The sequence below is a fragment of the Sciurus carolinensis genome, chromosome 16 (genome assembly GCF_902686445.1).
Source record: "Sciurus carolinensis chromosome 16, mSciCar1.2, whole genome shotgun sequence".
NCBI classification, from domain to species: Eukaryota; Metazoa; Chordata; class Mammalia; order Rodentia; family Sciuridae; genus Sciurus; species Sciurus carolinensis.
Window position 1 is genome coordinate 48877413 of NC_062228.1, and position 25101 is coordinate 48902513.

General features: G+C 56.4%; 1 protein-coding gene across 4 annotated transcripts in view; it reads left to right on the forward strand.

Annotated features, from left to right (window-relative positions):
• The window catches only part of Actn4 (actinin alpha 4), a 68379-nt gene that overhangs the window by 19737 nt on the left and 23541 nt on the right, over positions 1-25101 (forward strand). For all 4 annotated transcript variants that reach the window (XM_047527405.1, XM_047527406.1, XM_047527407.1 and 1 more), the window contains exons 2-3: positions 23151-23265; positions 23464-23583. In XM_047527405.1, the coding sequence (XP_047383361.1) occupies positions 23151-23265; positions 23464-23583 (235 nt within the window). The remainder of the gene's footprint in view (positions 1-23150; positions 23266-23463; positions 23584-25101) is intronic.

A 25101-nucleotide genomic window follows, 5' to 3' on the forward strand; every position in this document is an offset into this window, starting at 1 on the left:
TGCGGCGGGGAAAGTTGACATCCCTGAGGAAGTTGGCGTTTTTTTGTTTTTTTCCCCCCCGTAAGCGCTAATAGAGTCCCCTGCTAATTGGATTACTGCCCCATGGTCCTTCATGGTCCTTATCAAACTTTGCATTTGGAGCTGTCTGCCTGGGAAAAGCCAGGAAACTCTCCATAAAGACATCGCCCTCAGCTTTCAGCTTTTTTGGCGGTGTTGCCTTTGCACTGGTTTGAGTGTTTCCTGGCGCGATTGTTTTCTCAGGCTGGCCTTGAGTCCTTGGATGTTATTTATGTGCCTAGAAATAGCTGGAGGAAAAATGGTTGTGATGCTTTGCATTGCTCACTGCCTGCCGCGCATGGAAGCTCTCAGTAAGGGAAAGGGCTCTCCAGCCAGATGAGCAGCTGGGCAGAGGAGACTTCCCCACCCTGCTGGCCGGTCACACCGTCCAGCTATTAGGGTGAGAACGTTTCTGGTTCTCCATGGGTAGGGATCAGATGCTGGAACTTCTTGTGGAGGCCTGTGCTGCCAGCTGTAGGGGTCACAGAGCCACAGTGTGTGAGGCCCTCTCTTTTTGGTCCGCGTCCTCCTGGGTGCATTCGTAATGAATGGAGACAGGGAGTGGCGGAGCAGCGGGTTGACAGGAGAAGCCCTTCACCGCTTTGTAATAGTCGACCCCAGCGTGACCAGTGGAGATGAGGGGGTGGTCTGCTCAGGTGTTCTTGAGCGTTTTTTGTTTGTGAGCCACAAATAAGGCGATGGGTAAAGAGATGTGAACAGGTTGGTCCTCCTTCCCGTCCACGTGGCGCCTACAGCCTAGAAGGGGAGGTAGGCATTCAGCCACCACCCCCACGGAAATCTCTATAGGCGAAGAGTTCAGAATTGTGACTTTTCAAAAAATCTATACAGCAGATTGGACCTCAGGATACCACTGAGCCACATCCCCAGCCCTTTTTATCTTGAGGCAGGGTCTTACCAGGTTGCCCAGGCCGTCCTTGAACTTGAATCCTCTTGAGTTGCTGGGATCCCAGGTGCACGCCACCACACCCGGCTCAGATTGTGATCTCATCCATGAAAGAGAAGAGCAGAGCCCTGCGGCGGGGGCTGTGGGAACTCAGTGTAGACTGGATAGAGCTGTTAGGGGAGGCCTTTCTGGGGTGCTTATGTCAAGTGAGGCTGGGGGGCAAGAAGGAGCCGGCCTGGGAGGAGGGGGGATTGTTCCAGGCAGGAGCCCCTGGGCGGTGTGAGAGGAGACAAATAAAATGAGACCACGCGCCTAGCACCTAGGGGCGAGGGGACAGGCAGTGTAGGTCAGAGAGGTGACAGCAGCCAAAATGCACCTCCCGTGAGGCTCCCGTTGTGTTTTAGATGCAGTGAGAAGGCACCGTCCCCACGTGACTCGCTGTGCTCCAGTCGCCCTTGGTGACAGCAGAGCAGCCCAGAATCTTCCTCTCTTGCTTTGGCTTAGGCTCTGCAGGCCACTCGGCCTATAATGGCAGAACCAAGACCTGAACTGGGTTCTCCCGGTTTTAGGTGTTTTTCCCTGTCGGGGCTGAGCAGCTGGCTGTCCTTCCTTCTCACTTCGTTGCCTCAGATTAAAATCCAGGGGCTTTGAGTGATTCTGGGAATTCGGGCATGGGATGCATCAGGTCCTGTGGGATGGGATAGGGTGAGGAGAGGGAGGTCGTGGTGTCTCCGCTTCGGCAGCCCACGGCACGCCAGTCTTTGTGCATTTTACCTCCACCTTGGTGTCCCAGGGTGGAGACGAGCATTTGGTCCACTGACTTGTCTGGGGACCTGCCTGAACTGTAGTGTGAAGCGGGAGAGTGGAGCTCACTGGCCAGATGGCTTGGGCCTGCCTATATATGGCTTGCTCTCCAACAGGTGGTGGCATTGGGAGTTGTTTTCTATGTTGCTGGTGGGAGGTGCCCAGTCACATTCCTTTGTCGACAAGCACAAACTGGATGTTTTTGAAATTGAAGGTCTGAAACCAGCCAGAGAATTAATTCTGGTCTGAAAAGCATATGGTGAGAGCGTAGCAAACCTGGCATGGGTGCTGCCTTCTTGACTGTTACTTTCTGTAAGCCCAGAAATCTCTCAAGAGGAGAGGAACTCAGAACACCTCGAGTTGCGCTCCTCCCGGCTGATGAGGGAGGCCTGCAGCTATCGGAAGGGCTCAAGTCCATGTTGTAACCATGTGCACTTTGGCTGACCAGGTGCTGGGCGGAGGTTCCTGGTGAAAGGTCAGCCGGGCGGGCCCAGCTCTTCATTGCCCAAAGGAGGGGCTTCATAGCCAAGAGAGTGCAGGCCTGGCTGCAGGGGTCCCACTATGCACAGATGGGCCACGCCTCCACCCTGTGCCAGGTGACAGTACCCAAGGTGTTGTCAGGCTCTGAGTTGCTGTCTGCTGCTTTCTCCTGTAGACTTTGTTTCTCACAAACACACACCATGAAGCTGGAGACAGTCAGATCCTCCTCTTGGCGTCGCTCCTTACTGTGCAAGGGACCCTAGGCAGGGAAGCCTCAGTTTCCACAGGGCCAGTAATGTACCTACCACAGGGTTGTCAGGAGCTGGAGGCATGGAGTCTTTGTTTTGTTTTGTTTTCCAGAAGTAATGGGGCTAGAACACAGGGCCTGGGGCATGCTAGGCACGCACTCTACCCCTGAGCTGCACGCCCAGCCCCTGGCTGAGGGACCGAGCCTTTATGGGGTCTTGTCCTGTGGGAACTGGAGTCCCAGTAGGAGGTACTGGTTGGGTCCTGGGGGTCAGGGAGCCTCTCTGCAACTAGGAAACTTCAGCCAAAGACCTAAGGCAATAGAGAGGAAGCCTCCTGTGTGTTGAAGATTTGCCAAGTTTCATACAATCCACTTGGCTAGATGAGGAAGCACTGAGCATTAAGGGGTCCTAGAAGTAAAATTCCCTGAAAGAAGCGGTGGGCTGGAAGTCATCCCCAGTCTCTCCACTTGATAGTGGGTGGAGCCCCGTTGACTGAGGGGCATACTCTTGCTGTTGCTGGGCATGAAGGCTGCACAGGAGAGGCCAGTGGCTTATGCAGTGCAGCGTCCTGACAGCGGGCTGCGGAGGCCTCGGGGAGCACGTGAGTCTCACTGAGTCAATGCTCACCCTGTAGAGCGCCACATGTGTTCTCCCCTCCGGGGAGCCTTCCACCAGGCAGGGCCCCCGCGGCCGGGTGTCAGGCAGCCCTCTGCCCTTCACTGCAGACAGGCCCGGAAAGGCCCTGTGTAGCCTTTCATCTCAGGAAACCCTGCAGCCCCACCAGTTCTCCTGGAGCAGCCTTATTGTCCCTTTGCAAGAGCGAAGCCAGGCCTCCAGGTTCTGGACACCTGTGGAGAGCCAGTGTGGGCCAGTGCCACTGCTGGGCTCTTGCCTCTCCTGGCCCTCCAGTCCATCCACACGGGGCCAAGCAGCATCCTGTTGAAGTCCCGCTCGGCTTCCCAGACACACAGCTGCCTCTGCTCCTCCTGCAGGCCTCTGCCCCCACTTGTTCCCTCTCCAGATCCCCACCCACATCCTCAACCTTCTCTCTCTCTTTTTTTGGTACTGGGGATTGAAGCCAGGGGCACTGTACCACTGAGCTACACCCCATCCCTTTTTATTTTTTATTTTGAGACAGGTCTTGTTAGGTTGCCCAAACTGGTTTCAAATTAGCAAGCCTCCTGTCTCAGCCTCCCGAGTTACTATGATTACAGGCACACACTACCATACCGAGCCCAGAGGTAGCAATTTCTGTCTAAAAGGGAAAAGTTTTAAAAAGAGAGAGAGAAGGAAAAAAAAAAAAGGTCACATGCACTTTAGTCACGTGTCATTTTTGAGGGCAGGGGCTTTTCTTTCTCTCATCACGGGGTACCCGATGAACATGTGAGCGTGCAGCTCAGTACGTATTTGAACAAAATGGATGGACTCTGTTCTAACAACTTGCCCTCTCCCAGGTGGCAGTGGTGGCCCCCTGCTCTGCCTACTAGGAAGGAATCCTGTTTGTCAGAGAATTGGCAGGCAGTAGTTCAGAACTCTGCAAGGACAGTCGGCTGTCATGCTCGGTCTAGAAGTGTTCCAGGGAGGACTTCTTAGGATCTATCAGAGCGCACACGGTATGACCAGCTTTCAGGCGGAATACAGAGGGGAACCGGGCCTGGATGGTGATAGTGACGGTACCCTTTTTCTTCGAGGACAGACCGTGGGTTATCAGTCTCCAACCTTACCACCAAACTGAGTGGTTGTTCCAGTGCTTAAAAAAGTGGATGGACAGGTCCATTTTACCTGTCTGGTTGCTTGGCTATTTGTCTATCCTTTGAGCATTTATTTGTTGAGCATCTGTATTTGTCAGACATTGTCCCATGTGCAGGGACACAGCAGTGGATAAAATAGATGCTCTGTTGTCATGGCCCATGCAGTCTCATGGGGGACAGAGACCACAGGATGGTTAGAGTTAGAAGGAGAATGGAAATGCCAGGCATGACCACCCTACACGTAGCAAGGTGGAAAATGGTGTCTAAAGACTGAGGAGGAAGTCCCGCGCAGCTGCACACCTGTGATCTCAGCAGCTTGGGAGGCTGAGGCAGGAGGATCGTGAGTTTGAGGCCAGATCCTGTCTCGAAATAAAAAATTTAAAAAGGCTGGGTATGTAGGTCAGTGGTAGACCCCTGGGTCCAATCCCTAGTACCCACCCCCCCAAAAAAAAAGAAAAAGAAGGAAGGAAAGGAGAGAAAGAGAGAAAAGAAAGGAAGGAAGAGAGGAAAGAAAAAGAAAAGAAATTGCTACTTTTAGGTAAAATTAACTTACATAGTAGAAGAAACAATAAAGCGTGTTGTTTCTGGGGATAGCTAAAAACTTCACAGCCGCCCTGCGGTTTCTCTGGCTGGCCGCCTTCCTGAAACCTGCCTTGCTAGCGGACTGCGCCCTGGGGCAGCCCACTGGTCTCCATTTGTCGAGCTGAGACGAGACGGGCAGTACCAGGAAAGGAAGGGCAGCCTGGCTGTGTTTGGTGACCATTGTTCTTTATGGGACATTGGCAGAGAAGTCAGTACCACGGAAAATCTAGAGAAAGCCAGAGGAACCATGGCGTGGCTGAGCAGAATCTGATAGCTCCTCTGCTCTTTCCGGGCCACAGGACCCAGGACAACACTGCCGTCCTTTCTGTCCTTGCTGCTCTGCTGGGTTTGGGCTTTGTCTCCCATGTCCCTCCACGCCTCCTTCACTGTCAGTGGTGACCCGTTCTGGGGAACCAGCCACTCTGTTCCTTGCCCCTGGGACCTCTGCTCTGTTTGGGAGACAAAACCTGAGCCTGTTTGTCCTTTTAAATGCAACCTTGTTCTGTAGGAGAGGCGAGAAGAAAGAGGAGGCTTGTTAGGCGGTGATGGTGGCTGGGCTCCAGTACGCCTTGGAGAAGGGTGCAGCTTCGCCCGCGGCCTTGCCTTGCTGGGTAATGGAGGAGGAAAGCACAGGGAGCTCATGGGATTCGAGGCTGGAATGTGGGGTGGGAAGCCAGCTGTTACCTGGGAGCCGCCGAGTCTTCCTCTAATAGAAGGGTGCTGTGTGGCCACCAGCCAGACCCTACCCTGGGAAGAAGAAATGCACCTGGACGTGTGCTTTGAACTGTGAGAGCCTCTGCTTGGGGATCCCATGCCCCCACCATTCTGCCTCCCCATGTCCACTGAGGCCAGATGGCGCTAGAGGTGGCCACTCTCCACGCGGCCCTGTGTGTGCTGAGAGTGCAGGTGGCACCCCGGCCTTGCCTTCTCAGCCTCCGTGCAGGCAGGGTGCTTGAAGATCACCCACACACGCACAGACACCCGCACTCCTGTGGAATGTTCGTGAAGGAGAGAGGTGGTCCTGGGTACCCGTCCCCCAGCATCAGGGGGCACGGACGTTCTGCCAGGCCTGTCCGTCCGCTTCTCCCAACACTCCTCCCAGATGTCACCATAAATGCTTCTCTAAGTAGATGAGGGCAGTGTTGTGTTGTATTGTGTTGTGCTTCCATTTCTGTGATCCTGGGAGTGAGACCCAGGCCTTGTGCATGCTGGGCAAGGTCTCCCTACCGAGCTGCCCCAGTCCCCCAGACATGCATCTTTAACATGCCCCACAGTTACATCTGCTGCTTTCAACCATGTCTGGAGGGGAAAGAAATTAAAAAACACCCCTTAGCTTCCTTGACCTCTCTTCTACTCCTCGGGCTCTTCCTACTCATCTTAAGGTCCTTTTCCCTGGGGCCTCCGCCACCCCTCCTGGCCGTGAGCTGCTTCCGTGCAGTCCTGGCCTCCGTTGCCAGCGCCAACCCACACAGCTCTCTTGGAGGAGCCTGTCCTCCTCCTTCCCGTGTCTCCAACTCTACCTCACAGCAGGAGTGGAGGGCACCTCTGCCTGAGTGGCAGAGGAAGGAGTGTGTGAACGCAGGCCCTTTTAGCTGCAGACTGGGTTTCCCCACCCCGGCCCTACTCCAGCGTCAGCATGTCCGTCCCTCCTTCTGGGTTCACCTCCTCGCCCCAGGTGTTCTGCTTTGTTTTCTTTCCCCCTGCCGTTCTTTACCCTCCCAACTGCTCTGGTTCCTGCCATTGTCCTTACTCGGGTACATGGTGGTCGCTTTGTGTGTGTATGGGGGTGGGTATTGGGGACTGAACCCAGAGGGGCTTAAGCATGGGGTCACATCCCCTGCTCTTTTTATTCTTTATTCTGAGACAGGGTGTTCCTCGTTGCTGAGGCTGGCCTCCAGCTTGCGATCCTCCTGCCTCAGCTTCCCGAGTTGCTGTGATTACAGGCGGGCGCCACCACATCAGGCCACAGTGGTTGCTTTTTAAAAGTGCACATCTTAGCAGGGTGCGGTGACACATGCCAGCAATCCCAGCTACTGGGGAGACTGAGGCAGGAGGATCCCAAGTTCAAGGCCAGCCTGGGCAACTTAACAAGACCCAACCTCAAAATGAAGTTAGAAAGGACTGGGGATGTCACTCAGTGGAGGAGTGCCCTTGGGTTCAGTCCCCAGTATCGCCAAGAACAAAAACAAAACAAGAAAAGGTGCAGACCGTGAAGGCGCTCGCTGCAGCTCCCTGAGCTGGGGGCTCTGGGACGGCGGCTCAGCCCCTCTGCGAGGGTCACGTCTGGCACACAGGACGGGCCCAGTGCTGGCCGTCATTGTCATCTGTGTCCATCTCCTCCGTGGCCTCCTGCCTGGCTCCATCCCAGTCTTCTACTTGGTGTCCGTCATATCTAATCAGGTCACTCTGAGAAAACCTTCTTTGTCCCCAAATGCCCCGGGGATGCATTTTGAGCTCTTCCGTCTCTCCTGTCTCTGACCTCAGCCGATGCTGCCCCTCACCACTGCTCTTGGGGTCCCCAGACATCTCCTGCGTTTGTGCTGTTTTGTTCTCCGTGTCCCGGGTGTGGAATGACCTTCTTCCCAGGTCACCACCTGTCAGAATAGCGTCCCTCTTTCAAGTCCCAGATCAGGTGTCGCCTGGCTGCTGCCGTCCTTGTGTCACACTGCCCTCAGTGCCTGGCTTACCAGTGCCCCTGCAGCTGGGCTCTCGGCTGACCCCAGTCGTGGTGGTCTGGGTGCCGGGAGGTGGGCAGCTGCCTGGAGCCGACCTCTGCTCCGTGGGCGCTTGGTGAAACCAGGGCAGCGTTTCTTATTCCCTCCTCAGGCTCTTCCTTTCCACATTCGGGAGCTGTCACTGGTGAGCCTGGAGAGAAGCTCGTGGCGGGGTTGCTCCCACTAGGGAGGATGGCTTCCTGACTCCGCAGCTGCCTCTAAATAAAACAGTCGGTGCTCCGCTCAGGCCTCTGCCTCTCGGGTCCCGTCTGCACACCGTGGGATGGTAACAGCTTTTGTCTTGGGGGACTTTGGGATCCAGGCCTTCTTATCTTCCCTTTGTTGTTCCATCTCAGAAAGGAGCAGGCCCGGCCTCAGCCTGGAATCTGCGTGTGTGGTGCCTGCCTTCCTGCAGCGCCCGCCACCCACCGAGCCACCGGCCTCTGCAGGGGAGGGGAGGCAGGGGTTCCCCCAGCGGTGGCAGCCTAGACGCTCCTCTTCGCTGATCCGCAGCTAGGCAGCCCTGCCTTCCCCTCGGCCCGTGGACATGGGTGCCACAGCCATTTGGAACAGATATTGTGGAGCTGATTTAAGACGTAAGGCGCAGGACTTTCCAGGACAGCAGCTGCTTTTCAGTCGAGTCCCACGGGGACCTGCCATGTCATAAATGAGATAAAAGAGCTCCTGAGGTCAGATTTGAGTGGAAGGGCACCCACCCCAGCCCAGGACCTCTCCAGGCAGAGTACTTTTGGGAACTCTGAAGATCGCTGCCGGAGGTGGTGGCGCATGCCTGGGAGTCCAGCTCCTTGGGAGGCCGAGATAGGAGGACCACTGGTTCCAAGCCTTGGTGACTTCATGAGGCCTTGTTTCAAAATCAGATTTAAAAAGGGTTGGGGGGGTGCGTGGCTTAATGGTAGAGCACCCTGGGTTCAGTCCCTAGGACTGCAAAAAAGGTCACTGCACTTCCTCCACTTCTCTGCTGCCTGGCAGAGGGCTGTGTGTCTGGAGCAGACGGCAGGCCAGGTGGGTTCTGGGGCCACACTCTGGTAGCACCTGCCTACATGTCAGATAGGACAGCGGTCACCGTGGTCCCTGTGTCCTGGGAGGGGATGGCACTGTCCCTTCTGCCTTCAGAATGTGCCCCAGATCTCCCAGTTCTCTGCAGCTTCACTGCCTGAAACCTGCCCAAGCTGCTGCCTTGTCACCAGGGGTGCGGGGACAGGGGCTCTTCTAACATCCCTGATCATGCTGCTTCCCCTGCAAGACCCTCTACCTGCTTCCTGTTGCTCCGAGACTGAAACCCAGACTCCTGCCGTCTGCGTGACCCTCCTCACGTCTCTCCAGCTCCCTCTGGGCCTCTGCCGGCTGGGACCTTTCCTGGGAATCATCTCCATTCTACTGTGGGTGTTTTTCCTGCAGAAGTTCCTTGTACAGAGAGGACTTCCCTGGCTGGCTGCCCTCGATTCTCTTTCTCCTGCAGTTGTTCTGTTAGGGCTCTCTGTCTTATTACACCCATCTCTGTCGGATCATCTTGGTTTTTGCTGCTGTCTCTTCCACTAGAACACAGGCTTCATGAGGGAGGGCTCTGTGTTGCTCTAACCCCAGGATCGCAGGCCAGTGGTAGATCCTCAGTACGTTTTTAAATCGGAGTCAGTGAAGTCCAGCAGAGGCTCAGAGCAGAGGGTTTCCCCTCTGGGGGCCTGGAGCTGCTGGGTCTAGCCTTCTGGGGCCAGCAGAGATGGCTCTGGACCCCTGCGAGGCCCCGCTGGCTTCTTGGGTGCTCATATGGCGTCGCTGTACTCGCTGTACTCAGACCTGACATTTTGCTCCCCATTGGACTGAACAGCTCTGCCTCCCAAAGTGGCTCTTGCCTCTTCCTTTTGGGCCCCTCCTGGAGAAAGCAGGTGGCAAGGACTCTCGGAACCCAGGGAACCCAAGCGAGATGTGCCTGTGCTGTTCAGCTGGGGCCAGACACTGATTTCCTCCAGGCCCTGCCCGATCTGGTCTCCCGCCACCTGTGGAGGGAGAATGGTGAGCTGCTCCCTTGGCCTGCGGGCGCCCCCTCTCTAAACGACACGGGAGGCCATCGGGCTGCAGCTTTGGTTTATGAGTCACCGGGATAGCCTGTCATAAATTGTTATTTCCTATACTTTCAGAGCAGCTTTATCAGGCATCTCCTGTGCAACCTGGGAACGGATTTGATACAGGGTCAGTTAACGCATTGTCTCGTTGAAATCTGTCATTGTGCCCATATAAGGCAAACTCCTTGGGTTACTTGCTACCTTGGCAGAATCACAGGAATGTCAAGGTAACCAGTCCACCTCAACACAGCTCTGATTCTCACCAGGTCACCTGACCCTCCCTCCCTCTCCCATGACTCACCCTGCAGCTCAGGGCCTGCCCTGTAGCACTGGGGCTGCTGGAATCCTCCCAGGGCCTCTGGGACTGCCCTTGGGCTCGCGTCTTCTGCAGAGTAGACAGAAGCTGTGTGAAATACCTCACGTGGGCCTGACAACACCAGAAGTATAAAAGCTTTGGCTAAGCACGAGGTTAATTAGGAGACCCTGCGGGCTCCAGCCCTGCCCCTTAGTAGCTGTGTGACCACAGGCAGATCATCTCAGTGTTTGGAGCCTCATCCATAAAATCACAGTGCTCAGAAGAAAGTCTTGTATACATTAAGTGTTTAATAAATATGAGTCACTTTTAAACTCACACCTTATGCCCCATCCATTTGTAAACTCTTCTTTTGCTAACTGGACATGGTAGCACATGCCTGTAGTCTCAGTGACCCAGGAGGCAGAGATAGGAGGATCACAAGTTCAAAGCCAGCCTCAGCAATGTAGGCCTGTCTCGAAATGAAAAATGAACGGGGGATGTTGCGCAGTGATACAGCTTCCCTGGGCTCAATCCCCAGTACCCTCCACTCTCAAAAGAAGGAAAAACACCACCTCTCGCATCTTCATTAAGGCCCAGCCCTTTGGTGCCTTTGATGGGGCAGGTTGGAAAGGTACCCAGGTCTTTCCCAGTCCTCCTCCTGTGCTGTGATAGCCAAGAGTCCCTCCCTGGAAGACAGCCGATTTCTCAGAGTGTGCCCCCCTTTATTCCCTGTCACCCTGCCCTCCTTGCTGAACAGGCCACTCTCCCTTGTTCTAGGGCCAGCAGTGAGCTCTGCCCCGTTTCTCCTGACGTCACACTGCTCCTGGAGACAGCCACCCCTTAGAGCTGCGGTGTGGTTTCCAGGCCTTACAACCAGACCCAGGAAGGCTTGCAGGTGGGGCAGGCCGGGGTGAGAGTCCAACCCTGTCGGCTCTGCCAGGGCAAATGGTCTCACCAGTTTTAATGGAGTAATTCTGAGTCAGAGGTTTCAATCTCTCCTTGCTGGTTCCTCCCAGTCCTGTAATTACTCTTTGACTATAGAACCTTATTTTGATTTTTCCTCTTTGAAGTTTCTCCCAAGACACTGTTACTGTTGTCCATCCATGTCCTATATCCAGAGGGTTAGAGATAGCTGTGAGTATGATCAAGGGAGCAAAAGAGAGTCCCCACACTCATGCGTTCTTAACCGGCTGCGGTTGGGCCCCCCACACTACCCAGAGCCCACTCACAGGAGGGGAGGGCAGGACTGGCTAACTCTTAGGACCACCAGTTGCCTCTGGCAAACTCCAGATGGTTAGCCTGGAATTTCTGGTCCAAGGCAGCTCCCAGAGGGACTGACGAGTTCCTTCCCAGCCTTGTCCAGTACTCACTGAGCCCTTGCTGGGGGCCAGGCGGAAGGGCAAACAGGCTCGGCAGTGTTGAGCACCTCGGCAGGCCCCGCCAGTGCCACCCACGCCACTCAGGTGAGGGCAGGCGGTGATACAGACACTTGCCCTCAGGTCCCTCCGAGCGCCTGTCTCACCTCCATCCTGCAAGGAAGAGGGGAAGCCAGTGGGAACAGAGTGCACATCTGTGAGCGCAGCCCCCAGCTCCGCCCTGGCCGCCTTGCCCATCCCGGACCCCATGTGCCTTTGCTGGAGTAAGAGAAGGCTGTGACCCGGCTGGGTGGGCGTCGAGTCGGATCCTCCCAAACCAGGGAGAAGGAAGGGGATCACCAAGGAGGAGAGCTGTGGGGAGTTCAGGGCGGGGGCGACTTGGCAGCTCCGGGTAGCAGTAACACCCGCCTAAGGGACAGTCGCAACCCTCTCACTTGGTCTCCCCTGGAGCCCAGTGCCTCTTGGCCAGATGAGTAAGTCTCTGGCTGGATTCACCTTGACTAAAATATTTTTAAAAAAATGTTTTTTAGTTATAGATGGACACGATGTCTTTATTTATGTGGTGCTGAGGATCGAACCCACTGCCCCATGCATGCGAGGCAAGTGCTCTACCACTGAGCTACAACCCCAGCCCATGACTGAAATATTAATTCTGAACACTGGGCCTCTTAGACACCTGTTAGGATTCCAAGCCACACAGTCTCAAGGTCAGAATTGGCTTGCTTGGCTATCGTTTTGAAGGATCAAAGTTTAAACCAGGAGAGCTTTAATCCCCCATCCCCATCTGGAAACCTGAGCTCGGCTGTAAGCATTGAAAGTAGGGTTTTTGTAGCTTGAACTCCCTGTTCTGCCGGTGAAGGGCCCCATGTGCCCGATCATTTCACAGCAGATTGCCAGCTGGGGCCGGAGGAGGCGGAGGTGGGGCAGGGCAGGGCGGAGCCCCAGCCTCTGCTGCTGTCCTAATTTAAAAACTGCCTTTTGGGAGTGGAAGTTGTCTCTTTTAAAAGTAGCTATCGAGGTAGGCCTCGCCCATCTCCTCTTCCTGTGAGGAAGCTCTGGGTGCAGGGTGAGCCCGTCTCCTCCCTGTGTCCGGTTGGCTCTACCTGCCTTTAGTTCAGACCACTTCTTTCTGTGCAGGTGAACAGGCTCTTCCCTCTTGGGGAGGACCCAGTTCTTTGGAGCATAATCCGAGTAGGTTTGGGTTGGTGGGTTGGTTGCTTCTCAGCGTGTGGGTTCCCTCCGGGAAAGATTGTGTGGAAAGAGACTGGTGAAACGGGAGCGCCTTCCCACCCTGGCTGCCCAGCCCCTGCCATTGCCTGCCCAGCCCCTAACCCTCTGTGGTTTCTTCAGCTACAAGGGGTCCAGTCCAGTCTAGCCTCCAATGGCAAGGCCTCTCTTAAGACTCCTTGTTTCTAGAAGGAGGGGATGAGGGTGCGTGTCCTCAACCCTGAGTAGATGCAAGGGTCGCCTGATGAGCTGTGTAAAATGTCATTGTCTGGGACTCGCTTCCAGAAGATCTGATTCATTTGGCCTATGAAATTCAGGCATTTTTGTCCGGCATGGTGGCGCACACCTGTAATCCCAGCAGTTTAGGAGGCTGAGGCGGGAGGATCACGAGTTCAAAGCCAGCCTCAGCCACTCAGTGAGGCCATGTATCAAAATAAAATACAAAAAAGGACTGGGGATGTGGCTCAGTGGTTAAGCACCCCTAGGTTCAGTCCCCGGTACCAAAAAAAGAAATTTAGGGATTTTTTAAAACCCCAGCATCCACATATTTATTGTCATTTGACTTTTAACAAGGGTGCAAGATAATCCAGGTGGGGGAAAGAATAGTCATCTCAACAAATAATGCTGGAACAAGTGGATATCAGTATGCAAAGAATGAAGTTGAACCTTTGCCTTACCATGTATAAAAATTAAATGGATCCGAGACCTAAATGTGGAGCTAAAACTATAAAAGTCTTAAAACACAGGTATGAATCTTCATGACCTTGGATTAGGTGATGATTTATTAGATATTAGAGCACAGACATAAGCAACCAAAGAAAAATAGATGAATTAGACTCCTCAAAATCAAAAACTGTTTTGCTTCAAAGGACACTATTAAAGCGAAATGGCCAGACACAGTGGCACATGCCTGTAATCCCAGTGATTTGGGAGGCTCAGACAGGAGGATTGTAAGTTTGAGGCCAGCCTCAGCAACTTAGTAAGACCTTATCTCAAAATTTAAGAAGACTGAGATGTAGCTCAGTGGGTAAAGTGCCCCTGGGTTCAGTCCCCAGTACCAAAAAACAAAACAACAACAAAAAAAGTGAAACAGTGCACACATTTGCATCCAGGTGTAGTGACCCATACCTGTAATTCCAGCTACATAGGAGGCTGAGGCAGGAGGAGCACAGGTTTGAGACCAGCCTTGATAACTTAATGAGACCCTATCTCAAAAAGTAAAAAGGACTGGGAGGTAGCTAAGTGGAAAAGCCCCCAAGGGTTTAATCCCTGGTACCCCCACCAAAGAGAGTGTTTACAGAGCATATATCTGTTGAATAAGGATCTCAAATTCAGAACATATACAGAACTCTTGCAATTCAACAATAAAAGATGGCCCAGGTAAAAATGGGCAAAGGATTTGAGTAGATATTTCTCTAAAGAAGATAAGTAAATGTCAATAAGCTCTTGAAAAGATGCTCAGCATCTGTAGGACAAATCAAAGCCACAATGAGATGCTATTTCATACCCACTACAATAAAAATGTGGGATACTGACAGGTTTTGGCTGGGCTGTGGAGAAACTGGAACCCTCACATTGCTGGTAGGTCTGTAAAATGGTGCATCCTCTTTGGGAAACAGTCCAAGAGTTCTTCCAAGTGATTAATCACAGAGGCGCTACATGACCCGGTAGTTCCACTCCGAGGTGTATGTCCAAGGCAACTGAAAACATATCCTCATAAAACTGCACAGATATTCAAAGCAGCACTACTTTTAATTGCTAAAAATGAGAAATAAGAAGAATGAGCTTTAAAGTGTGGTACATCCACACAGTGGAAGATCATTCAGACAGAAGGAGGATCGACGTACTCATAGCCCTTGTGTGGCTGGACCTTGAGGACATGCTAAGTGCCGGGAGCTGGATTTGAAAGGCCACACATGGAGTGCCCAGAATGGGGAAATCCAGAGAGAGGGTGGGGGCTTCGGTGGCTGGGGAAAGCGGTGGGAAGGGGCTGCCAACAACTTTGAGGCGATGGGAATGTTCCGGCATTAGAGAGCGGTGACAGTGGCACGGCCTTGTAATATACCAAGGCGCATGGGATTTTGTGTCATGCGAATCATATTCCACTGAAAGCAATACTCATTCCTCAAACTCCGTATGTCTAGAAAAAAGTGCAGGCATAGCCACGATCCACCACCTCTGCTTCTGCATTGTATAAATCAGTCCTGTTGCCGAGGAACAAATTACCTCAAAGCCGAATTACTCGAAGGAACATCTAGCCATCTCCAGAAAGAGGGAGGAGAGAAGGAGAAAGCCCCCAGGTAACTCTAAAGCCCGTCCAGTGTTGAGACCCACTGGATCTGAAGAAGAACCAGTTCTGATCATATCATTCCTTTACTGGTTTTTTTTTTCCTTATTCATTTGGTTGCTGGTAGGCAAGGCTAAGGGGACAGGAGGCCTGGGGGACAGTTGCTTCGTGTCGGCCACCAGAGTGCAGCCAGCAGCTTGGCAAGCCCAGTGGGCCTGGCTTCGCCGCGCAGCGCTGATCCTGAGGTGATGCCTGCTGAGCATGAATGGCGACGGGATGGGCAGGACTTCCGCTCTCGCCAGCCGCCAGGCTGGGGTGGCTCGAATGCTCGCAAGTGTCTGTTTTCCTCCCTGACAGGAGAACGCTGGAGCATGGAGAGGGTGCTTCGTCCTCTGAAGCCACACACGTTCACTAAGCTGCGAACCTTGGATTGGGACCCCATCTGTTTAGACAGAGCCTTGCTGTGGTCACAGAGCCATGCCGTCCTTCCTGGGCGGGTGGATGTCTGGAGGACCTGTCCATTCAGCCAGCCTCTTTCTAGCCCACCCACTGCTACCTGTTGTCTGGGTGCAGCTCTGCTTAAGCCAGGGCCCCTACCAGCCAGTGGTCTCCAAAACTGAGGGAAGAGGAGTGCCCAGGCTCCCCCCCACGCTGGGCAAGCCCAGAACGTTCTCGCCCCGGCTTGTGGATAGAGCATCCGCAGTCCCAGGACCGCGAGGCCTCCTGAGAGCAAGCAGATTTGTCCCTCAGCAGGGACACTCGTTGGCATAAAGTGAAATCCTAACAACTAGACGTGGGAAAGTCCCAGTCCTGTCCCGTTCATTCTCTCTAGGACTTATTGAGCACCTACTGTGTACAGGATACTGTTCCAGCAGTGGGATCCTGTGCCCGCCTTGTGTGGGGCTGTGTCACACTTGGGAGAACAGGTGACAGTTTCTGATGGGAAGTGCAGTGGGTCAAACAGCGAAGCGGTGGGCCGTGGAGGTGGCAGTCAGGGAAGGCCTCCTGGAGCAGTGGCACTCAGGGGAGTCCCAAGGGGAGTCACGTAGCCAGCCCGGCAAAGGGCCGGAAGGTCTTGGGCCTGCGTTTCTCGGGAAGCAGGGACCGTGCCCACATGCTCTCTGGGACCCTGCAGGGGGTTTGCCAAGTCTGGACTCTGCCGCTGGGAGGGGCGTGGGCTGGTTTCTGGACAGACACGCAGGGCCTTGGGAATGCTCCGACTGCCCTGTGTGGTATTCATGCCTCTCCTCCGACTGGGAAGGTGGCTTTTTCACGGAGACTGAGAAAACTCCAAATAAGTCGACTTCAGACCAGGTGTAAGAAGCATTCCGTACTTCACAGCGATTGCCTTCCAATCAGGCTGTGTCGTCATGGAGCTGGCACGAGGCCCGCCTGCTCGGTTCCTGTCCGAGCAGGTCCTGGAGGGCAGCCCTGGTCACCGTGCTGCGGGGCTGTCTGTCCAGATCCTTTGGAATCTGGTGAAGGCAGTGGACCCTCAGAACAGTGCTCCGGCTGCAACCTCACCAGCTGCTTCAGACGCTTCGCAGGCTCGGTCAGGGTGATCACTCTGCCTCGGCAGCTGGTAACCTAGATTCTGGAAGATTCTGGAAGGCTGAGCTGCCTGGCCCTGAAAGCACCTTTTGAGTTGGAGATGGAGCCGGGGGCCCCAAGAGCAGTGTCCGCTTTCAGGGACGGAGAAGGTGCCCCACTGGGCCCAGCCTTGCGCGAGGCCTAGCAGCAGCCTGGCAGATGGTGATAAGAAGGGTGGATGCCTTCCCTAGAAATAAATAGCTGTTCCTCCCAGTGTCCAAGCCCTGACACCCTTCCCCGGGACAGTGGAGGCAGGAGCCATGGGCAGCGTCAGAGGCCACAGCACGCAAGGTGGGGGTTCAGGAGGTGGGACGGCGCCCTCCCCCTCAAAGCAGCCGGTGCCCCAGCGGAGCGGCAAGCCCCACACGGTACTTCAGAAATGAGGTTTGAAAACTCCCGGGACCCCAGCACGGCCTCTTGGGCCTCTGTGTGCCTGGGGGAGCCTGCTGTGGCCAGCCGCGGCCTTCTTGGCCAGGCGTTGGGCCGTGGCCTCCTGCTAAGCGGGTGGGCAGCGTGTACACAGGGGAAAGGAGGCGCAGCATGAAGCACGGAGCCAGTGAAGTCCACAGGGGAGTGTCTGCTGGGCTGGGGGAGCCCGGAGGCCCCTGGCCCCGTCCAGGCTGCTTTGCCCGAGCTCGGCAGGACTGGCTCGCTCCGGACTGCAGGAGACCCCTTGTCTTGTTTTAGTGGGGTTCCCGCCACCAGCAGGCATTTCCCCCAGGCCACACGTGTGTGTTGTTTCTGTGGTGCTGGGTGGATCAGGGCCTGGCACAGGCAGGTTGGCCTCTGCCACCGCACTGCACCCCAGCCCTAGACCGAGTCTTCCACAGGAAGTCAGGAGGGAAAGGGAAGGGAAGGGAGTTGCTCCCACCAGCCAGGCCAGCCACCTCTGCCCGGTCCTTCCTGCTCTTGTGCCCGCCCGGCCCTCACGCTGCCTGAGGGAGCACCACGGCTGTCCCCCCCCACCTTCCTCATTTCTTATTCATTGATGGCCCAGAGCAGAGGGTCTCGCCTCTCTGCATTGGGGGAGGGCATCTTCCATGAATGGCTCATTAAAGCCACTGCTGCCACATTCCTGGCCGCTGAGGTCATCTCCCGAACAATATCCATCATTCATTCACCCAGCCGTCCCACATCCTGGCTGCTGGGAGGGGTCCCTGTGACACAGGAAAGACTTTATGACCAGAGATGCCAGCACCCCCTCCAACACACAGTGACAAAGCAGAAATAGCGCCCCTCCCCACCCCACCTTACCCATCTTGCCACCGGGGCTCGCGCACACGGAGCAGTAGCAGAGGACCCCAGAGAGCCAGCAGACTCGCCCACCCGCCCTCACACGCCCCGAGCTATTTTGGCAGCCTTGGGAGGCTGCACCAGGCTACCGGCTGCGGGCGGCTCTGCAGGCCGGGCTGTGGTTTTCCAGTGCGCTCAGAAGCGCCGGTCCACATCCTTCCTCCCTCCCTGAGTAGGTAAGAGCCGGGTGCAGCTCTCTTCTAGGGTGCTGGGCGCAGGCAGGAGCAGTAGCCTGCCCACGAACCACGCTGGGCCTTCCGGGCTGTTCTGTCCCTCCTGCCTTGTTGGTTGCCACCCTGACGTCATGGAGTGAGTGCCTGCCTCTCTGTATTTATTAGCCTGACCTTGAGCAAGTCATGGGACCCCTCCTGCCTCAGTTCCTCCATCTGTTCAGTAGAGATGGTAGTGTCTTGCATGACCACGGTGTCGGAGATATAAAAGATGGTAGGAAGCAGCGGTGGGCAGTTATGGTGTGATCATCTTTGTCCAGACTGCCTGGCTTGCTGCTGTCCAGGACATGGTAGGACCTCCAAGCCAGTATTGTCAGGCAGGTGGTCAGTGCGTTGAGTCCTTAGAGAGGTTCTGGGGATACAGCCTGTCATGTTCTAGCTGGGCAGATTTGCTGCTTCCCCTGGAAAATGACAGTGAAGCCCACAAAGCTCAGGGTTCTTGGCCTGTCCCTCCCACAGAGCTCTGGCTGATTCCTCCCAGGATCTCATGAAATTGAGATCTTGAGTTTGTGTTTTTCCACCAGGACAGACATCCTCAACATGACTTTTCTGCCCTCCCCCTCCTACCAGGAGGAAGAAGTTGCTCCCAGTTTCTTTCCCTTCTGGGGCGTGAGCCCAGAGGCGTTTTATTGAACTACATCCCCAGCCCTTTTATTTTGAAACAGGGTCTTACTAAGTTGCTGAGGCTGACCTCAAGATTGTAATATTCCTGCCTCAGCCTCCCGAGTCCCTGGGAGTACAGGCATGTGCCACTGTGACCTAGTGTGACCTTTTGATGACCCCATGAGGCTCGCTCCCTTAACTCTTTCCTTACTTTCCTGTCTTTGACCAGGTTCTACCCTCCTGCCCTGGGGCCTTGGCACCTGCTGTTCCCGTTATCTGCAGGGCTCCCTGATTTTTGTCTTATTTAACTTACCATCACTCAGAGTCTGAGCATCACCTCTTCAGGGGAGCTGGCTGCCCCTGCCCTTGCCACTCCCCGAGACAGTCCCCCTCCGCGCTGAGCCCCCTCTGCAGCTCCCACTGTGAGGCAGGGGACACAGACCATCTGATAACCTACGGGGGGCCTGTGAAGCCACAGCACCTGTCTTTAAATCCAGCCTTATAATTTTCTAGGGATGTGACTAGTTGGGCAGTCCCTTTGCTTCCCTCCGTTTCCTCATCTGTGAAGTGGGGGCCTGAGGAAGGCTAGTAGGGGACAGAGTGCCTAGGCCAGTGCCTGGCTCCTGGCCCGGCCTTTGGGGCATCGCGGTTGCCCCTCTCCTAAAGCGGAGCTTGCTCCTCTCCCTGCTCGGGCGGAGCACCGAGTGAGTGCAGCTGGCCACACTTGCTCACTGTCAGACACTTGGCACCAGCCTGGCCTGGTGGACACTCAGCAGATGCTTGTTGAGGGGACGTGTCTGGCTCGACATGCTCCAGGGTGCCAGGAACAGGCCGGGCCCGTCTGCCTGGGGTCTGTAGCCCCCCCCCCGCGCATCTTGCCTGGTGGCGGATTGTGGGGGCACAGGAGGCCTCCAGCTATAGAAACCACCTCCCCGCGCCGTCCACCCCACACGTTCCTCTGAACTGGGGAGGGGAGGGAGGATCTGAGCAGAACAAACTATGACTCTTTAATGCCCTGTTGGAGCTCCTGCCTCCCTGCGGGGAGGTCGCTTCCCCCCAGGGCCTCCGGAGCCGGAATCGGCAGGCGCCCCTCACCTTCCAGGAGCAGCAAGCACGGCCAAGCAAGTGTGGGGGGGGGTCAGGGGGGCCAGCCGCCCGTGGCGCTCCCTGGTTCTGAGCCGAGTCCCCACGGGCAGGGAGCCCCTCCTCGCCCGGTCACCAGCGCACTCGGGTGTTCTGCTGGGGACCCTGCGTGTTTCCACTCAGGAAGGCAGAGGCGCAGGGCCCAGCGGTCACTCCTGTGGAAATGGACCCTCCCCTGACATGCGGCTACACGGAGTGCTTAACCTGTGCCAGGCACAGCGCCCGGCGCCTGCTTTCGTCCTTTTGTTTAATCCTTGTCTTCAGAGCGGAGAGTCCAGTCCCCATTCATCATTGAGGAGAACAAGGCTCCTCCTCTGCCCAAGGTCATGGCAGCCTGCCTAAGTGGGAAAGGCGAGACTTGAACCAGGTCTGTGCAGTCCCCAAGCCAGAACTCTCGTTCACCACCCAGAGCAGATGAGCAGGGTGGGACGTGTGTTTGGAGGGCAGGTGGTGCTGCAGCTCCTGTGAGGACAGATGGCCTGGCCCCGACAGGCAGGGTTTACTCAGCGCCTCCACAGGTCGGAGTGGGCCCATCTGTGAGCGGGTCTCTTGACATCCATTCCCCTCCACGCTGCTGCAGGAGTGGGCAGAGGGCCCCCACAGAGGAGAGGTGGGATCTTCTTTTCTGGGGTATTGGGCAGGAAGCAGCAGCGAGCATGTCTGTGATTCATCTGGTAGAGACTCTGCCAGGGACTGCGACAGAAGCTTTAAATGCAGTCCACACACGCCCAGCTCCATCCTCGGAACAGCTGCAGGAGGTGGACTCTGGTGAATCTGCTCACGGGGAGGAAGGGGGCTTAGGTAGGTAAAGTCACTTGGTTGGAAACAGGACGAGGAAGTCAAAGAGCTGGCTTTCAAACCCAGGTCTGTGCCTCTTCCAGGGCGTGTGGGAGTGACCCGTGCAGGCGGAGGCCAGGAGGGTGCCTTTTAGACATATGCCAACCCTCCCTGCAGACCCGTGCCTAGACCCCGGCTCCCAGCAGCACCAGGGGAGTCCGCCCCCCGCGCAGCCTTCTCACAGCCTCAGGCTGCAGGATGCGACTTGGCCACTTTGTTGTCAAAGGGCATCTTTGAGGCACAGGCAAGAGCAGAGGCTGGACATCCCCAGCCACTTCCTGCCCAGCCCCGCCTGCTGCCGGCCTCTGCAGACAGGCCTCTGAGGTCCGAGCTGCCCTGCCCACCACACAACCACTGCGCCCTGAGCACCTCCACCTCCCGCCCCAGAGCTCCCACGAGGACGACGTGGGCGTTAAGAATGTGTCTCCCTGAGAGGTGCCAAGGACTGTGTGGCAGGGGACAGACAGGTGCCCTGGGGACGAGGCAGGCAGGGCTTCCGAGACCTGGTGGGAAGAGGCCCTGCTGTGTGCTCCGTGGGCACTTTCGCCTGGAGCCTCAGGCGACCACGACCTTACAGAAGAGGGAGCCAGGTGGGGAGCCGCCCATCTGCTGTCACCACCAGCGCTCCGGGCCTGCTGTCTGCCTGCAGTGTCGCACGGGGCAGCAGGGGACGGCTGGAGAGGCTAGTGCACCTGCTCAGTGGGACCCTGCCTGTGGCCTGTCCCCTGGAGGAGCCCACAGCTGGGGGCGGCAGGAGGGGAGACATGACCAAGAAACCAGGGACAGGTGCTGTGAAGCGGCCCAGTGTGGGTTGGCACCGGGTCAGGGAGATGGCGGGTGGTGTCGCGGAGGCGCAGTGCTGAGGGCACCGTCCTGTTTGTGCCAGGGATGGAACCAGGGGTGCTCTGCCACGGAGCCGCATCCGCAGCCCTTCGTGTTTGTTTTTGTAACAGGTCTGGCTAAGCTTTCAGGGCCCCAGCCTCTCCGCTTGCTGGGGTCACAGGCATGGGCCCCGTGCCTGGCTGGGCAGTGTTGGGGATGGGTCGATGGTGGCTGTGTGGCAGGGCGTCTGCCTCCTAGGCAAGGGACTCCGTGTTTGCAGGAGGTGTGGCAGAGTGGTCCACAAGCCTCACACTGGGTCCCCAGGGTGGGGTGGCATGCTAACCAGGCAGCATCTTTGTCTCCAGGGGCCTGTGTGGAGTCTGAATAAGGTCTGGTGAGAGTTGTCGGAACACACGGTGCTTGACCAGAGGCTCCATGGAAGCCCCTCTTGCCCCACGTGGCCTTTGTCCGGGTCCTGGGCATGGAATGTGCCCTTGCACATCCCTGGCCATCTGCCCACTTCTGCACTGGCCCTGCAGATTGGGAGACAGGGTGGGGGCCTGGGGCACAGTGGCTCCCAGGGGCAGCGGCAGCCTGGGGGTTTTCTGAAGACCTTGCTGCAGGAGGGAAGGACTGGTTTCCCCAGAAGCCATCCGGGCACGTTGCTATTAGTGATCTGAGCTGCCTCTGTGGCACCGATGACTGATAATGTGCCCTAGCTGGTGGCGGCTGAGGGCCCTGTCCTTGGGTGTTCTGCCGTCATTACAGGTGTGTTCAGGTCTGGGATTTGGGCTTCCTGTTCAGGACCCCCTACTAGAAAATGCCCTTCCATCTTCCGGCTGATCTTCAGAAGCTTCCTCTTCACATGTAGCTGCTTCCTAACCCCCTTTTGACCCCCCAAGACACATTAGGTCTTTATATTTAGAAGGGTGGGATCCGGGTGCCGAGGAACACGCCTGCGATCCCAGCAACTTGGGAAGCTGAGGCAGGAAGATCCCAAGTTCAAGACCAGCCTCAGCAACTTAGTGAACCGTTATCTCACAATTTAAAACAAACAAAAAAGGCTGTGAGTGGCTCAGTAGTAAAGTGCCCCTGGGTCCAATCTCCAGTACATTAAGGAAAAAAAAAATTTAGAAGATCGGGACATGGAATGTTCTCCAGGGAAGAGAGAAGCCAGGGTGTTGGGCCACGGGAAGCCCCACTAGGTGGAGATGTGTGCGGGGCTCAGAGGCTCTGTACTCCCGTCTTAGGCCGCCTGACTGTGAAGACGGGAGGAACTGAATCGGTAGGAGGCTTTCCCGGCCACGTCATGCCTGCCGGTGGTGGAATTCTGCTGCCCGAGTTGGGCAGTGGAAGAAGCCAGTGCTTGGCCAGGAGCTGTGTCCACCTAGAAATGAGGAGCTGAGCTCTTGGAGGGCAGGGACCCTGCTTGTCGTTTGCGGTCGTAGGGCCTGCTGCTCCGTCAGGCTTGCAGAAAGTAAGAGCCACAGTGGGCAGGGGACTTGTGCCTGGTGCCCCTGTGGGCGCCTCGTGGGACCTCGGTGTGGGAAGAGCGCTGGCTGCAGGCTTGACAGGCGTGGGTCCAGAGGCAAGCCCTGCCGTGGGCTGCCCACACAATCGCGCAGCCTAGGTGTCCTAGTTTTCGCTCGGGTTAATGTAAAGTTCAGAAACAGTGTCTACGTGTAGGCGATGGCACCAGGGCCTGGTCCCAAGCTGGTGCCCCACGGTGGCCTCTGTTCTCCTGGGCCCAGCCTTTGGCCTGCGCTTTTAGTAAGAACCACACCAGCCTGACTGACCCTCCGTGCCCCTCTGTCCTGCCTCCCCAGACCTTCACGGCCTGGTGCAACTCCCACCTGCGGAAGGCGGGCACACAGATCGAGAACATCGATGAGGACTTCCGAGACGGGCTGAAGCTCATGCTGCTCCTGGAGGTCATTTCAGGTGAGTCTCCCAGTGTCCGGTGCAGTGCAGCCCACGAGGCCTGGTGCCCGTTGCCACTGTGCAGGAAGCCACAGCCCTCTTGCTCGTGTCTGGGCGTGTTCTGTGGGCGGCTGACTGGCCTGGCCGGCCAAGGGCCTGGTGCCGGAGAGCAGGAGGATGACTGAGGCCCTGTCCCCTCCGTCTCTGTGCCGTTGTCAGGGGAGCGGCTGCCGAAGCCCGAGCGAGGGAAGATGCGGGTGCACAAGATCAACAACGTGAACAAGGCCCTGGACTTCATCGCCAGCAAAGGCGTCAAGCTGGTCTCCATCGGGGCAGAAGGTGAGCACACCTGAGTTCTTGACTTTAGGCCGACGGCTGCATTCTGAACGCGAGGTGTTCTGGTGGTGGAGCCCCTGGGGTCAGAGCCCAGTATGTCTTCCCAGTGACCACAGTGGCTGCCCTCAGTAGGACATTGAGCTCAGTACCTCCCAACACACACCTTGCAGAAAAATACAGGTGGGTGCAGTTCAAATCCAGGGACTGTACTGGACCCAGCCACGAGGGGCAGGGCGAGGAACGACTTTGCCCTGGACCCTGGTCACCTTCACTTGTCCTCGTGCTGGACCCAGCTACAGTGATAAGCATGTGACCCAGCCCCGGTGTGCCAAGAGCACCTCCACCCCTGGCCCTGCCTGGTACGTGTGGGCAGGAGGGAGTGTGGCAGAGGATGGGCCTCGTGGCCCCCGTCAGGGTGTTGGGAAAGACACGCAGGACAGAGGGCAGTACCCAGAGTTGTCCCCACGTGCACGGACTGGGAGAGCCAGGCCTTGGCCAGCCCCAGGATCCTCTGTATCCTGAGTGGATACTGAGGACCCCGCCGGCACAGAGTGCTGTCCTCGGGGCCCTGGGGTTGAGCTCACGGTGCTTCTGGAGGTGAGGTGAGGCCTGATGGAGCCCAGAAGCTCCCAGCAGCTGGGCTCGCAGTTCTGCTCATTAGTCAGAGCAGGGTTTCTTGCCCTGACATCCGTGTTGTCCCAGCTTTTAGAAAAACAAAGAAAACTAATCACCGTTAATGACAGGGCTCGAGAGCTCGGCCAGAACTGCAGGCCAGAACGCTCTACTGAGTTCCAAGGCCCTGCCCCGGCCCAGGACCTCTCCCAGGAGGGCTGCCAAGCCTTGCATGCCACAGTCGAGGTGGTTGGTGTCTGTTTTAAAAAAATAAGAACCCCAAAATCCAGTCAGGCCAGAGATGTTCTGTCCTGCACGGCTCTGTCCTCTGGGCTCTGCTCCAGCCTGTGCCTCTCACAGCTGCATTTGTTTTGCTCAAATGCTCGTCTGTAAATACAGAAGGGGTTGGAGGAGACACCATGGTGGCCTTGGTTCCATTTGGAGAAAATCTCGGTCTGAAATGTTCCCATTCATGCACAGATTGGTTCGCGTCCAACCCCTGTGTCCACTGGGCCCTGGGACAAAGCTGGAGGGCAGCCTAATGGAGACATCTCATAGCTTCATACACCTGAGAACTTAGCTCTGCCGTTCCCTTTGCCCCCTCCACATGGCTGGCAGCTGGGGAGAATGGCTTCTCTGTGGGGTTTATGAGGGGACAGCAGTCAGAAGCACAGCTTCAGGGCAGAGCCGCAGGTGGACCGTCCTGAGAGAGGCACTCTGAACCGCTGCAGTCAGTCTGCACTTCCAGTGGGCTGGCTTGGGCTGTACCCCCTGCCCTGGGGGCTGGACCTTGGTGGCGTGCCCCATAGTTGTCTTGAGGGAAGGGGCAGGTGACTGTGTTCAGTGTCTGTATCTGGGCCTTGGACCTTGGGACAGAATCAGGACAGACACTGGGTCTCTTCCCTGCCT